Source organism: Narcine bancroftii, chromosome 11, assembly GCF_036971445.1.
Source record: "Narcine bancroftii isolate sNarBan1 chromosome 11, sNarBan1.hap1, whole genome shotgun sequence".
NCBI lineage: Eukaryota > Metazoa > Chordata > Chondrichthyes > Torpediniformes > Narcinidae > Narcine > Narcine bancroftii.
In genome coordinates, this window is record NC_091479.1 from 78,509,339 (window position 1) to 78,526,694 (window position 17,356).

A 17,356-nucleotide genomic window follows, 5' to 3' on the forward strand; every position below is an offset into this window, starting at 1 on the left:
GTATGATTCTGGGTAACAAACCCAATTAGAATAAAGCAGGAGTGAGCAAAAGGTCAGAGTTAGAAAAACAGAGATATGTGCATTCTAAGGCTGGAGGGTGTAACAAGGGTAGGGAGGGACAGACCTTCAGAAGAATTGGAAAATAAAGGTGAAACCCAAAACTGAAACACTGTAAATGGAAAGCTAATGTGGATCAATTAGCACAGGCCATGTGGAATAAAACAAATTTCAATATCAGCTACAGAGCATTGACCTCATAATTTATAATGGGTGCAAAACAGGAGCTGTCCAGGAGAGTCCAAAGATAGAAAAGATTTTGTTTTAAACTTGATTATCTTAGTTAGCTGTCTTTGTCAATTAAACAAACTTAGGTTGATGTTCTCACAAATTCTATGAGATTTAACCATCAATACATAAGGAAACAACCTAACTGGTTGAATATTTCCTTATCTGTGAACCACAGCACTGATGTGGCAATTAGTGTATCATAATTTATACCAGCAGACAAAAGAATGATTGTGACAAATACATATTCTTTAATTTTATGAAGGGAAAACACTGTTCATGGTGAAACAATACAATTCTGATTTTAATGTTACATTCATATTCCCTGATCCCCCAAATCTGTCCATCATAAATTATAAATCATGCTGAATCGTCACTGGCAATAAAGCTCACCATTGCATTCAATTTTTCTGTTACCTAATTGTTCCTCAAGCCATTACCAGTATAATTCACTCTAATTAAGAAAAAAGAGGAAAGATTATTTATATTGTACATTTTCTCTCCTTCAATTATCCCCACAATGCATTAAAATCAATAAGTAACTTCCTGAAGCTTATTCTAAAAACAGAGGGCAAATTGAACAAGGCAAAGTCTTGCAAACAGCCTCCATCAATGATTATAACATTGCCTTTCGGTACATATTCAGAGTTAACTTGGCTCGAACACCAGGGAGAATTTATTGTTCTTTAAAAAAATCAACTTTTGAATATTTTATGTTCATCTAATGGCTCAGATGGAGTCTTAGTTTAATATCTTACTCAAAAGAGAATCCTTCAATGTTGCTCTCCTTCAGCACTGCATTGTACTGTCAAATACATTTATTATACTCATCTCCTGTGGAGTTTCTGACTCAGAGACTATCGTTTAACTTCTGACCTATTGCTGACATACTTAAAATCCCACTTTCATAGCTTTTCCCAGGAAGAATATGCAACATTTCCTTAATTTTATAATTTCTTCAAACAACTGAGCAATTTTAAAAGTCAATAAGACCTTTTATGGTCACTCCAGAAACTATTTGCCACACATAATTGGAAGAAATTTTATTCCATAAACGGATGAATGTTATGAGAGCACAGCCAGGAAAGTATTAATTATTCTACAATAATAATTGAGCTAATATCTTTATTTGTTTAACTTTTGCATTCTGAAGTGTTCCATAGCAAACAGTATATTCTAAGTGTAGTGATTTGTAATACTAATGTATTATATGCAATAGCTCTTAAAGAGCATTAATACAGGGCACTTGGTTGGTTGATGGTGAAACCTTTAGAATATACTCCAATAAATGTAAGAAAAAGTACAAAGCATAAATACAACTCTTAATCTAGAAAATAGGCACCTGAAAAGTGCTCACAGATTTTCAACCCTAATAGATTTCTCTTTGGCTTTTTCTTCATTTTCTGTCATGCAATTAATGTGGCTACTTTCCATTTGTAAATAACTTTTGTGCAATCAAGCCTTGGTTAGTTATTATGTACTATGGCAAATATTCTTAGACACCAATGTTCAATTCCCCAAGTTCCATGTAAAGGGCAGAACTGACACAAAGGAAATTTGACTGCCTGGTGAAATTGGTCCTTCTGATGTTATATGGATATGTAAAACTGGGAAATTGGGGCTGCTTTGAAAATCTACACTTGTTCACCACATACATAAAATATGGAAATCACATGTTGCTTCAAAAACACAAAAATAACTGTCCACGTATGAGGAAAATTATTTTGGGCAAAGATGTAGCCAAGTGAATCAAGTATTGTATACTGCCACCAGAAGTTTAGTTACCAAATACACACTGATGATCGTATACTAATTGTTGCAATTTGATAAAGATTTTTTTAAATGAGAGAGATGACATGGCTAATGACAATTAAAGCAAACTTAAATTCCTATAACTTGTTCCATTCTAGTATGCTGCTACACTCTATCGAATAGTGCACTGATGTTTTGCTTTGTGGAACAATGATCATCTACACAGGGATTGAGGAAAGAGAGTTTCATTATGATGTGGGGAGCAAAAGTTATCATACTAGATATACAGGGTACATCAGCCTGTTAGTCCAAATGGGCCTTCATTTCTTAGCTGAACATTAATGTAGCATTCATAGAATCATAGAACAGAAACTACGTCTTCAATCCATCTAGTCTGTCCCAAACTATTTTTCTGTTTTGTTTCCCCCCCCCCACCCCCCCAATCAACTTGCACACAAACCATAGCCTTTCATACCCCTCCTGTCCATGTACCTCTCCAAATTTCTGTTCAATATTAAAATCGAGCCCTAATCCACTGGTAACTCAAACCACTCTCACCGCCCTCTGAGTGAAGAAGTTCCTCCTTATGTTCGCCTTAAACATTTCACTTTTCGCCTTAAACATTTCACTTTCACCCTGAACCAATGTCCTCTCATTCTTTTCTCATCAAACCTCAGTGGAAAATTCTACATATCACTCATGCAGCAAACATTCAACTTAGTAGCACTTGCCTCCTTAACGTCCTTCACTACTGCTTGCTGACCTCTGCAGAGGTCGACAGCATCGAGTCCACGCTGCTGAAGATCCAGCTGCGCTGGATGGGTCACGTCTCCAGAATGGAGGACCATCGCCTTCCCAAGATCGTGTTATATGGCGAGCTCTCCACTGGCCACCGTGACAGAGGTGCACCAAAGAAAAGGTACAAGGCCTGCCTAAAGAAATCTCTTGGTGCCTGCCACATTGACCACCGCCAGTGGGCTGATCTCGCCTCAAACCGTGCATCTTGGCGCCTCACAGTTTGGCGGGCAGCAGCCTCCTTTGAAGAAGACCGCAGAGCCCACCTCACTGACAAAAGGCAAAGGAGGAAAAACCCAACACCCAACCCCAACCCACCAATTTTCCCTTGCAACCGCTGCAATCGTGTCTGCCTGTCCCGCATCGGACTGGTCAGCACAAACGAGCCTGCAGCTGACGTGGACTTTTTACCCCCTCCATAAATCTTCGTCCGCGAAGCCAAGCCAAAGAAAAAGAAACTGCTTGCTGCATTACTGACGGAACTTTGCTTTTGTTGCAAGTTTAAGAGTAGTCACAAATCTGAAACCTTGTCGAGTGTAGAAAAGATGTCAAAGTATACAAGTGTTTGATGTTTGAATCCTCTTCACATGATTGTTTATATTGTGTTTAAATATTCGAGATAAATATATTTCTTCAACAATATATACTTTCTTATGTTTAAGATAGGCTTCCTATTTTAAACCTAATAGTAGGGTGGCTCAATGGTGCAGCTACTAGAACTGCTACTTTAAAGCTTCAGTGACCCAGATTCAATCATGATCTTGGGTACTGCCTGTGTGTAGCTTGCACATTCACCTTGTGAGAACGAGTTTCCTCCAACATCCTGGATGTATGGGCTGGTAGCTGATTGGACACTGTAAATAGTACTGTAAATTGCTGTTAGTGTGTAGGTGAGTAGTAGACTCCAGGGGAAATTGGTGGTAATGTGGGAGAATAAAATGGGATGAGAGGAAGATTAGCTTGGCACTAGGAATGAAATAATATAAATATTATCATTACAAATAATAATATGCAAGAAGTTACATAAAATAACAAAGGGTATGTATTAAATGGCACTGAAATAGGTCCTGTGTATGTTGTACCCTACACACTGTAATCCTTAAATGTAGCTCTGACCGGTTTCTGCCCAAGGATGATCAATTCAGTTTGCCGTTGCCTTGCAAAATACTCTTTTAACTTGAAACATGACATTCTTTAATGACTTTAGATAGAATTCACCATGCTGATCACTTAGATTATTGGGCCTTAGGCTTGAAAAAAGTATCTTGCATGCTTAACCCTTAACTACAGCTGCTTTTCTCTCTCTCTCTCTCTCTCTCTCTCCTAAAATCCCATCCATCACAATTTAATTGGCACGTCCTTTCCTTTGATTGTACCATCTTGCATTCCCAAAATAGGAATATTTGACTCCCAACTATATATTTCAATAAAAGATGTTATATGAAGAAAATTTAAAAAATTGTCAGTAGTCTAAAATTTGTTAACAGATATTTTCCTTAATCTTCACACCTGGAAATTCTCATTAATGACAGAACTAAACACACTGCCATCATCAGTTACAATGTCATGGCTTGCTACTTCGATGTCAATGGTCACATAGCATGGATTCCAGATAACAAGCGAGTCTTCTAAATAAACAAATACTTCAGAATTTCTTCGATAGTGTGGTCCATTTGAATAATTTAGTTTTGACACTGGATCCATAGCATCTTGGTCAATTATTGCTCCAACATGAGGTCTGCATTCTTGCTGCAGGCACCTAACATAGAGCCTTCTGTGACTGGATGCTTGGTGTTTATACAATGGATATTGTGACAATTAACATTTGGAACATACTACTGACCATCTATAACAGGAGAGAGTTTGTGTGATTTCCCTAAATATTCAATGCCATTACAATAATTGAAATTACCGAGATCAAGACAATGGAAGAACGATATTAATCATACACTTCATTGGACAAGATATGTAACAACTGTGGTATCTAAAGCAAACTATTGAACCATAGGTTTTTACAGAATGGTCATCTTGTCCCATGCCAGTTAAGGTCTCTACTCAAGCCAGTCCCATTTACCAGCATTCTGCCTGTATCCGTCCAAATCTTTCCTGTCGGTGAACTGGTCTAAAATCTGTTAAACACTACAATTGTATCATTTCTACCATTTCCTCTGGTAGTTTGCACATAGTGGGCTTATATTCACCACCATCTGTGGGAATAGTGGTGGAAAATTACTGTAATATACTTGTGTAAAAGTAGATCTCTTGTAAAATTCTATCCCCCATTTTTGGCCAGAAATCTGGAATTTTCCATACATCTAGTGTAAAAGTCAACTCTAGTCTTTCACCTTGGCTCTGGCTGCCTGCATGCCAGAATGCCTGATGCCTCAGTCATGAACTTTCACCTTAGCCTGTCTTTTGTTGCTCCCAATGTCTTGAATGCAGACTTTCGCCTCAGCCACCCACCGATTAGAATTCCCAACACCTTTAACGTGGATTTCCCACCCAGCCCCAGACAGACTAGAGCACCTGACGCCTCCAACAATGCAATTACTTTACCTCCTTCCCAACCTCCCCTGTGGCAGGACGTGTGTTTTGATGCACAGACTTTGTATTATTACTTTAATTCATTGTGCTTTTGATCTTTATTTATTTAGAGATCATTTGGTCTTCTGCTACTGATGTGGTATTTTGGATTCTAGTGTGAATTTCAGCTCCTCAAAAGTAGTTTCCATGTAATAGTCGACCCCATAAGTTTAGCATTAAAAAATTATCTAGAAAATTTGACTTTTACACGAGTATATACAGTATAATTCAAACAGGGAGGAGAAGGAGACGACACTCCTATTCTTAACAAAGATGAGGCTAAAGCATTTCCAAATGATTAAATTTGGTGAAAGTCAACTTTTCTTCCAAGTTCTCACAACCTAGAAAGCTGATCTTTGATCTGTACCAAACAGATTTTAGACCAGTACACAGACAGGGAAGATTTGGACAGATATAGGCAGAATGCTGGTAAAGTGACTGGTTTGGGTAGACACCTTGGTTGCATGGACAAGTTGGCCCTTCTGTAAATCTCTATGGTTCTATAGTTTGCCTTTGTTAAGATGATTGTTCCAATAGTTACAAAACTAATATTTAACTGTAAATATAGAAAATCACTCAGGTAACCACTGTCTAAAAGGGACAAATTTATTCCAACAGAATATAATTCAGTAAAACTGTTCTCCATTATCAGCAAAGTGACGGAAGGTTTGTTTGTTTTCAGTGCTCTCAAAAAGAATTCACTCACCAAAACTCAGTTTGGGGTTTATTAGGACAACATGGTTCTAGACCTCATCACAAACCTGGCCAAAATGGGCCCAAAAGCTGAAGTAGAGTGGTGAGGTTAAAGTCAACTGTTCTTCCCAGGAACAGATAGCATCAAGAACGTGCATTACCACTGAAAAAGAGCATCCCATCAAGGATTTCTCATACAATCTAACTCAATAGAAATCAAAGACTAACCTCTTAACAAGTTGGATTCAGACGTTGAATAAAAAAGATGGTTGTAGTTTTACGGAGATCAATGATCTTAACACGAAATCATGTTGCAAGAGATCCGCAGAGATCCAACCTCAGCTTCGTTCATTGTGTTGGAAGTGGGTAAGTTCAATTTACAACATTTCAGAAAATGAAGCAGTTGCACACTGCAAGATACAGACACTTGGTCAGAGGCTGAAAAAATAGCAGATAACATCCATAACACATAAGTGCCAGGTAAGAGCCAACCCCAATATGAAAGAATCAAACCAGTTACCCTTGATATTCAGAGGTTTTCCATTGTTGAGTGTCCTACCAACAATTTCCTGGAGTCATAATTGACCACAATTGACTAATCTAGATCAGTCATGACTAGCATAGCAGTTAGCAAAATGGTATTAGAGCACCAGCGACCTGGGTTTGAATCTACTGCTGTCTGTAAGGAGTGTGTATGCTCTTTCCATGTCTATGTGAGTTTTCTCTGTGTTTCCATCCACATTTCAAAGATAGATGGGGTTAGTAGCTTAATTGGTCACATGGGTGTATTTGGGTAGTGTGGGCACAAGGGCCAGACAGGCCTACCACCACGCTGTATCTCTAAATTAAAATTAAAAATAAATCATTCCAAGAAATGCAGGCTGCAATATCCTACAGCAATGTGTCACTACCTGACAGCTAAAATCCTGTTCATCACAAATCAAAAGTGTGACAAAACAATTTAAAAAAATATATATTTTAGACATACAGCACGGTTACAGGCCATTTCAGCCCACGAGTCTGTGCTGCCCAATTTACAGTTGTGGATGTGTTCAGCTCCAATGACATTCAAGAAGCATGCCACCATCCAGGACAAAATAGTCTGCTTGATTAACACCAACTAATTCACTCCCAACACTAATGTGGCTACAGTGCGTACTACCTACAGAATACTTAGTTGGTGAGTATAAAAACCCAGAAGTTTCGTGGCCAAGAGAAATCATCAATGGCAAATTTCTCCTTAAGTCACCGCAATTTAGAATTATAGGTATGTTCCTTCATTGTTTCTGGGTCAAATACCAGGAATTCCCTCTGCAACAATGGGAGTACTTTCACTGGAAGTTCAATGAGGTGGCTTATCACCACTTTCTCAAGTGCAATTATAGACAAACAATTAATACAATCCTTGTCAACAATGTCCTCATTCCAGAAAAGTAACAAAAATAATCTACTTGTTGATTCCTTTGGTTTTGTCTCCTTTTTTTCTGTTCTCTTTCATTTCCTGCATTTTTATGATCTTCTCTTGGCAATCTGCCTCTCTTTCCTTGATTTTATTTTCATTATTTGGTATGCCTGCTGATCTTTGTTTTGTACTCCAGATTGAACAAATTTACTTATATTTAATACATTTTCAGGTTTGGGACTGAAATGTATTGGCTTGTGTTTATCGGTTTATTGATTAATGATTATAATATGTTATATGGCGAGCTCTCCACTGGCCACCATGACAGAGGTGCACCAAAGAAAAGGTACAAGGACTGCCTAAAGAAATCTCTTGGTGCCTGCCACATTGACCACCGCCAGTGGGCTGATATCGCCTCAAACCGTGCATCTTGGCGCCTCACAGTTCGGCGGGCAGCAACCTCCTTTGAAGAAGACTGCAGAGCCCACCTCACTGACAAAAGGCAAAGGAGGAAAAACCCAACACCCAACCCCAACCAACCAATTTTCCCCTGCAACCGTGTCTGCCTGTCCCGCATCGGACTTGTCAGCCACAAACGAGCCTGCAGCTGACGTGGACATTTACCCCCTCCATAAATCTTCGTCCGCGAAACCAAGCCAAAGAGATAATATAAAAGAATTTATAAGCAAACTAATTTAACATGATCCTTGGTACATTTGCATTAATAAAACTGCGTGGAATCATAATACTAAGGTAAGCATAATTTCTCACAGTGTGTAATTTTTTTTCTAGAAACTCATCAAAATGTTGAGTTGTAGAAAGGCTACAAAACCTTTCCACGGAATAGGTCTACGATGTCAAAGTTAAATCCAGGTCTCTCAACGCTTCATTATTTCATGGAGTCTCCTGTATAAATGGTGGCCATCTTACTTCAAGGTTTCAGTATCATAGTTGGAAGTGCCCAGGAATGAAGAAAGTGGCAGACAGAGAATAGAATAGTCTATCACAGACATTGACCTCCTGGCCAGCGCTGCCTCAAAAGGCCGCCAACATTAGAACAGAGCCCCATCCACCTTGGCTATGCTCTCTTCTTGCTGCCACCTACAGGCAGAAAGTACCCAAGCCTCAAACCCAGCACCTCTGGGATTAAGAACTTTTTTGTCCGAATAGAACAAGAGTCTGGTTCTTGAACCCTTGCTGCTTCAAGAGCACCGCGGTACTACTGAATCAGCACATGTTTTGTATTATGCTTTATTTCCATCTGTGAATATTTTCCAATTCATTATATATTATGTTTTTCCTCTTCATACTGTAGCAAGACTGATTGCATCTGTACTTTCATTTAAAAATCAAAAATGAATCTGGTGGAATAATACCCCAAATCCTATACACTTTAAATTAGCACTCAATTTCAAGTGGATAAAACAAGAGAAAAATCGTACTGCATAATATTGGATGTGGCAAACGTGCCTAAAAGTTTTATTTAGCATGAAATAAAAGTTGCAATCCTGTTTATTTTGACCTAACATGATATCCTAATGTATTTTTTTTTGCTATTCCGGATTATTGAAGTAAAAACACAAATAGACATGCACCAAAGTACCCTGAGATACGACATTCGTACCCACCGGATTTGACTACAATTCTATTCGTAAGGGAAAATCTTGCAAAAACAAACCAAACATTAGCGAGTAAACTTGTTTGAATCTGACGAGACATAGGAGATTGGCCTGAAATCTTTGTTCAACACAATTTGTGGGTCGTTTTCTTGAGTTTCCCGATTGCCCCAACGCGAATCAGGTCAGGGTTTCAAATGAATCGGGGGACTTAGACCACACGTCGGTCTGAACGATTTGAGTCATTGTTTTTGTGGAGCAGATCCCGAGATCTGGACTTCCCTTTTTATTAAATCCACCGACCAACAAGACAACAGCGAAATCAAGAGCCTGGCATTCTCTTAAGATCGATGCGAAATGAATGCAGGTGATGTTTACATTCTGAACCAACCAATCGACTCCGTACAAAGAAAGAGCCCGGAGCGTTTCTTTTCGCTTGCCTCCCATCCGCTCCACGCTACCGGTGCGCAAAGCAAGAAGGAACAGCAAGCAGAACGCCAACTGAAGCTAGTGGCTTAAACTAATATTTTTTTTCTTGGCTTTTGGAGACATTGTTCACTTGCTTATTTTACGTCACGGTTCCATAAACTGTTTCCAGGCACAGAAGTGGGGGGGGGGGGGGGAGAATTTGCGTGGGGTTTATTTTACACGTAACAACATCTGGAAACGGTCAGGAAGGAGCGACAGCTCGCAGAACTCCTTCAGCTCTTGCAGAGAATGCCCCGCACCGCTTCATTTCTTTTAAACCCTCGTCTCTTCATTCTCTCAGCTCGTCAAGGACAGGAGTTAACCCGGGGAGCGCTGCCCGGGCTCTCCAGCCGCCCCAAGCCCCCTCCCCCTTCTCGGGCGCGCGCACACACACTCTCAGACACAAGCCGTTCCACGGAGCAGTGAAGCAAGCTTGGAATGTGGGTGATGTGCTCTCCGTGAAGCCCCGGATGTAGTCAGGATGTGCTGTGAGAAAGAGGGAGGTAGAGAGGATCAGTTCCTTGCGTTTTATAGTAATAATGGGGATCAGGTAATAAATCGCTTCTGTGGAAGAAAGATTTGGCCTATTTAAATGGTGAATGAGAACAAAAGAATGTATATTCCCGAGGAAAACCATCAAGGTAAGAGTGTTAAGGGGGGAAGGGGGGGGGGGGGGGGGGAGAGCGAGCATCCCAAATCTTATTTCCTTACACCATAGCCGGTGTCTGGGGGGGTTCTAGCAATACTAAACAGGGAGTTTGGTGGAATAGTTTGTTTGATGCGATGCATTGATTTTTTTTCCCCCTCCCGAAAATTACCCTGCGGAAATGCATGTGAAACATTGGATCGAAGCAGGACCGTTACACATGTGTTTTGCATGCAATTTCTATGCGATGAGTTCTGCGAGTATTTATTTTTTTTAAATGCTTGCAATAATCAAATACCCTCTTCAATATGTGAGGCAAAAACGTAAAGATTACGAAGAACATCTAAATTTGGCATTTCTGGAGCACCACCCCACCCCCTACCCAGCCGATGAATCATTATTCCTTTAAACTATGGAAGGAGATTTGTTTTTCTTCAGTATTTTTGTAACCATTCGTGAAGGAAATGGCTCCACCATGTGAAGTTATGATTTAAAGTTGCAGTTTTTTCTCCCGGTGACAATTCCCGCAATATTGATAAACACATGAATAATCCTGAAATTGATCATAGAGAAATTAAACTTATTGCTTGGAATTGATCATTTAGACTTCGCTTGATGATCAGGAATTGACAGTAATTAATGGGGCGAGGACGACAGTGGGATCCTTGGTTTGTACATTTTGAAAATATTTTGCAAGATATTTTTATTCCAGGCACCAATTATGGTAACAGGCGGGCAATCCTTACACATGGCCTTCCCAATGCCAATACAGACGGTTTGGCTCCAGAGCACATACCAAGTCCGGGGGCTGCCCTGTCGTGGCAGGCAGCAATCGACGCGGCCAGACAAGCCAAAGCCGCGGCGATGATGGGCAACAATATGGTATCTACTGCCAACTCAACCCAAAGGAAAAGACAACCGTACAGCAAGCAGAAAAAACAAGTTAATGCTGCGACCACACGGCCACCACGGGCTCTCTTCTGTTTGACTCTTAAGAACCCTGTAAGGCGAGCATGTATCAATATAGTCGAATGGAAATATCCTTTAAGGAAATGAAATAAACTCAACTGGACGAAACAATATAAAAATTAATACTTTAGACAAAGACATCAAACACAGATGCAGCCCTAGTTCAAATACAAGGGCATACATTTTGATGAGAGGCCCTCCAGCAACTTACACAGCGACTTTGACTTCATAAAACATGACACGACTGTTCATATAATGAACAAATAAAAGACCTGTTAAACGTAACACATTAGGTTAGCCTGTCCAAAAAAAAGAGGTTTTCTGAACAAGTAGAGAAATACATTCTAGTAAAAATCTAAATCAGACCCAAGCCACACCTGGTGGAACTGGAAACTGCACGTCTCATTTACTGGAGGAATAGAAAGGCCTTCGGAGTTGAGAGGATACGTGGATGTGAGGTTTCCAATTAACTTATTGATAGATTGGGAATCAAATCAGGTTAGCAGGCACAAGTTGCTGGTGAATAGGTCTTAGGGCAATCTAAGATACAGGCAATAGAATTCTGGATGAGATTATTTCAATAGTACGCGTCGCACATCATTCATGAATAGACAAGAGGTAATGTAGGATTGGGTAAGGATTTCAACGTTCCATCGTTTGAGATTGGATTCATATTTCAGAGCTTGGATTTTTAATGAAGAAGACAGGGAATTCAAAGTTTAACGGGAATAAATAGGATGGCAAGATTACCAACAATATGGCTTAACCATTTACCAGGATAAAGAGAATGCATGGATACATAAGGAAGTTTGTGATGTGTATTGGAAACAGAGACTACAATAATGAAATAGCTACTCATCTTGGAAACTCGAGATACCCGTTGAAGACGAGAGAGATGGGAGTGAGATGAATCTAGGCATCATCAAGACGTGTATATTGATGTTCAGATGATGTCACTGGAGGGCATCATGAAAAACGAAACTCATTTGGGGAGGGCGAAGTGGAAGAGGGAAATAAGATCAATCCTTGGGGGTGAGGGGCAAAGGTATTCATTTGTTATTAGAATCATTGCAGTTGATTATCAACCTATATGGCATGCAGATCCACAGAAGTATACTTGAGCATTCATATAGCTGTAGGCAAATGCGCATACAGTTATTTTTGATATTTTTACATGTTTGTGGACTTTTAAGGTATACAAATCATATTCTTTTGAATAAAAAGGCTTAACGACACGCATTTCAGAAAATGAACGAGATATGAAATTATATTTTGTTTGTGATGTACCATTCTGTTTGTTCGACTCCTTAACTCGTTGGCTCAGGCCATTCGAAATAATTATTCTTCTAACTATTTTCGCCAATTGTGTGGCCTTAGCTGTCTACATACCGTTCCCAGAAGACGACTCGAATGCAACCAATTCCAATCTGGTAAGTTCGAGATGTTTAACTTACAATTTGTTGTATTGGGCCCAAATTTTAAAAAGTATATAACTTTAATTTTGTTTTATTGAAAGGTTGGCAGTTTTATGCTTCGTAATGAATTAATTTACATTGGGTTCGCTTGGTGGTAATTGAACCATATCGTGCGTTAATAATGGTTTGACTTTTGGTTAAATGTTGGTTTGGGAAAATGTTCCCAATTGGCTACTAAATACCTGCAGCATTGCTAAAAGTGGGAATTGTCCGCCTTCTCTTATCCATTGCAACAATGTAATTTTTATTCTCACTGTACGTTTTGAAATACAATACACTCCAATCTTGGTTAATTGGGTGATATTAACTAATTGACTCTTGTAGTTTGATCAACATAATCTGATTGAAGGCGGGGTTCGTGAGTTGGTTAATACTGCGCAATAAAGTGGTCTGTTTAATCGTATTTAATCCCGTTGAGGTTCGTGCTTTGTGGGAAACAAGTTAGAGAGTTGTTTTATTGGTTAATTTATTAAGGATTATTGTCAACACTAGTCTGTTATCGTTCCTTTGTAAATTAATCAAGGACGGTGATCTTGCTACTGCCAGACAATCTAATCATCGCAGGATCTATCTATATATGCCAATTAAAAGAGGAACATGTAGGGTATTTTAATTAAACCAGTGAGATATTTAATATAAAAACAGAATTTTATAATCTTAAAACTATGTTTTGATTTTTGTTCTCTACAACTTTTTTAGTTGGATCATTTTATAGCATTATGTGGTATAGCATCATTTATATTTAAAAGCATGTCTCAATTAATGTATAAACCAGTCTCTGTATGTTTGATTTTAGTACTCAGAAAATCTTAAAAACATTATGGACATTACTTGTGATCCAGTGTTACAATTAACCAACTGAATATTAGTTAATAACAATTCAATTAGTGCTGAAATCCTTCCAGAAAAACAAAATTTGTTTATAGCTTTTAAAGTTTTTCATTATATGCTGTAATATGCAATGAAGTTGCAATATCTTAGAAAATTATGCCAGGATTCATGTGAACAAAACTTTCAGTAATTTATACAGAATCATAACTTTTTGTTTTAGCAAAAACTTTTTTGTGCAGTATTACACAATTAATATTATGCGATCAGAGTATGTAATTAATAGTTTCTAATATTTGGACAAGTACAACATAGCTTGGGTTAACAGTTGTGTGTCTCAAAATTAAGTGAAACTACCAAGGAGAGACTTTTTTAAATTCTGTGACACTGATAAAGCATAATGCCTGTCTCTAGTCGCCAGTATTATGGTTTTAATAATTACTACCATGAGACCAATGAGCTGATCCCCATTCATTTCTCCCAGTAAGTGGTATACACTTTGAGGTATTTGTACTTCACCAGTGCTGTGAGGGGAAATTCCAGGTTGATTGTTTTTTTTTAAAAAAACATTGCGATAAATTCTCTGTCCTTTTGGTGCAATTGGAAAATACTTGGATTTTGCCATCCAGTAGATGGAGAACCCTATTGTTTTGATAGATCCTTTGAACATATTATGATGGAGAAACCTGGGATTGGGTGGAATCATGTCAGACAACCAGACATGGGACTTAGCTGGCATAGATTCTTCATGATGAGTTCCCTTGTTGTATTTTAGATGTTCAGAACCTTTCAGGTAGCAAATACAAGTTATCATCTCCATTAATGACTGAGGTGACAATGTAGTCGGCATTAGTATATTTGCAAATGATTGGTTGTGTATGGACAGTAGTGGTATAGGGGCAGTGAAGTTGATTATCTCATATTACAAGCATGAACTGAGAAAGTAGGTCAAGATATGGCAATTGGAATTTAACTCTGACAATTATGAGGTTTTGCACTTTGATACATTAAACCAATGTACGAGTTGTGCAGAGACTGTTGTAGAATGACACTTTGGAATACAGGTATATCGATCCCTTGACAGTGGCAGGGAGATGAAGTTGTTATTTGGCATACTTGCCTTCATTATTCAGGGCATTGAGTACAAGAGCAGGGACATCATGTTAAATGTTAGTGAAAATATACTTGGAGTATTGTGTGATATTTTGATCAGATTCCAGGAAAGATATCATTTAGCTGGAAAGGATGCAGGAAAGGATATTACCCAAAACTGGCTTGCTTGAGTTATAAAGTGTAGCTGGAAAGGCTGGAATTTTCTCCTGGATGACTTGTAGGGTTCATAAAATCATACGGGGTGAAGATGGGGCAAATAATCAAGCAGTTTTCCCCAGAGTAGTTGATTCTTCACACAGAAGATGGTTGCCATTGAAAGTTGTAGCCTCAGAGATGTTTGTGATGTTCAAAAGATATTTAGATAGGTACATAGATAGAAAGATTAGAGGGTTATGGGCTGAACACAGGCAGATGGGTCCAGCTTGGTCAGTATGGGCAAGTTGGACTGAAGAACCTGTTAGTATTCAATGATTTTCTTTCTATTTTCTCTTTTTTTGCAAATGGATTGCTGGGTTTTTCACATTCAGTCTGTTATTACATTTCTAAAGTACTTAACAAGCTCCAAAGTTTATAAAAGTCCTGAGGGATATGAAAGATGCTTTGTAAATGAAGGTGTCTAGGGATGGGTGCAAGTAATGGATGTATAAATGCTCCCAGTGGATAATGATGATTTCATTCCATGGTGGTACATTTTTTCATATTTACCCCTTTGCATTAAGAAGCATATTTATTGTTATTCTCTTCTTCTGGAGAAAAGACTCAGTTTTTATTTGATTGACTTTTATCTTAAACTTTAACTGCATAATTATTTTGATATGTGCACTTCAGTTTTTCATCAAATATTTTTGAAAGATAATTGAATTAAAAACTACAGAAAGCTAAAAGAAAATATTCAGCTGCCTTTCACTGATGTATTTTATGGAATTTGGGTTTGTAATTATAGGACTCAAATTCAATATCAGCTCAAGGTTTTGGAAGAAGCTGAAAGCATTTGAAGATGAAATTAAAGTATTCAGTGGATAAATTTAACCAGGTTCATGAGAAATTTCTTTAGTCTATTTAAAGATTTTCTTTGGGCATTTGTGATTTACTTTAAAAAAAATCACAGTGAGAAATAATTCATGGGAAATTGAGTTGTTTGTGGGAACCCAGTGATACATTTGTGCCATCTTGATAATTTAGACAACTGTGTGAGCAGCTTTGTGTTCCACAGTGCAATATCATTAACAATAGAAAAAGCTTATCAGATAGTCACCCTTATATTGGTATAACACTTCAAAAATGTTATGTATAAACCTGCAAGATATGCAGGAAATGTACATGTATGTACTGGCTGGCTGGCCCGCCCTCTGGGGGTCTCCCTACCTTAGTTCCTCCCTTGATCCTTCCCATGTGACCCCTGGCCATAAAGGTCGAGTGCCCTATCCTTCCTGCTCATTTTCCTAGCCTTGACCCAGGCCAGCAGTCTCTTGCTTAATAAAGAGTTCCCCTCAGTCTTCTGTCTGCATTGTTCCAAATGATGTATCCGATGTTATCTGGAATTTTGTGTGAATCGGAGAATGTGTTTTTATCTCTTGTAGTTTTAAATTCAGATTTCCAGCATCTTCAGTATTTTTTGATTCTCGAGAAATTATTAGCTATGTCTTGAGCAGTTACTTATTCAGCACTGCAGTCCACACATGAGTGTTGCTACTTTTCTCTGTGGAAAATTGTGTGATGGTTGAGCATAGCGATTAGTGCAACGCTATTTCAGCGCAAGCAACTCGGGTTCACACGTGTTGCTGTCTGTAAGGAGTTTCCTTTTCCTGTGTCTGCGTAGGTTTCCTCCCACCTTTCAAAACGTTTGGGGGGTGGGGTTATAGGTTAATTGGGTGACATGGGCTGGAAGAGCCTGTTTCTGAGGCTCATGTCTAAATTAAAAATTTTAATGTAAAAAATCGATAATGCAAGTGGTTTGGAGCAAGTCTTGTAGTTGTACTTTGAAATCATTATGGATTACTATATATTTATGTTCTCTCCCTTTTGAAGGAAAGGCCTATTCTCCTTCAAAATTAATTTCAGCTATGTATGAGGTTTTTCTATGGAGTGAGTAAATGAATGGACCACTGCTTATTGGAATTTAAAGGATGACTTATTTGACAGGTTTGCTATTGAGAGGCCATCTCTTATGAAAGGGAATTTAAAAATGGAATCTGCCAATTGTGATAGTATTCTGTGAAAGGGCCCACATTCAAGAAATCTTTGTCCGACGTCTACAGGCCGCTATCCAAAAGTAACCTTGATTAGAGGGAGGGGGTAGATTAGATTTAGTTTTCAGGTTTTTTGTTTGATTTTTTTCTTTTTATGAATTTTTATTTGGATTAATTTGGTAAATATGGGTTTCAACATGGTTGTCATAGATTAATTCAATAACTTGCTTCTGATGTGGATAAAGGATTTGTATAATGTTGTTCCATATTTTTTTTGTATGTATAGAAGATCACTTGATATAAACTTACATGGAAAATTTTAAGGAAAACATATGTTAAAGTCAATAAAAATATATTTTTAAAAATGGAATCTGGAGTCTCCAGTTTATTTATTTTTTTTTAATTCACTGTGTTGCAAAATTTTGGATTTTTATTTTCAGAAGAACATGAATGCTTAGTTGGTAAGGATTTCCAGGATTGAGATGACAGATTTTTGAGCACCAATTAAATGAAGGATATAGAAATATTGAACTTCTGTATTT

General features: G+C 38.3%; 1 protein-coding gene across 11 annotated transcripts in view; it reads left to right on the top strand.

Annotated features, from left to right (window-relative positions):
* The window catches only part of LOC138745963 (voltage-dependent L-type calcium channel subunit alpha-1C-like), a 488,237-nt gene that overhangs the window by 33,158 nt on the left and 437,723 nt on the right, over positions 1–17,356 (top strand). The window contains exons 1-3 of one of the 11 annotated variants that reach the window (XM_069903588.1): positions 9,977–10,235; positions 10,953–11,277; positions 12,534–12,639. The exons of the other annotated variants lie outside the window; for them this stretch is intronic. Of the exons in view, the coding sequence (XP_069759689.1) occupies positions 10,187–10,235; positions 10,953–11,277; positions 12,534–12,639 (480 nt within the window). The 5' untranslated portion in view covers positions 9,977–10,186. Of the gene's footprint in view, positions 1–9,976; positions 10,236–10,952; positions 11,278–12,533; positions 12,640–17,356 lie in introns of those variants that run through there. 11 annotated transcript variants of the gene reach the window in all.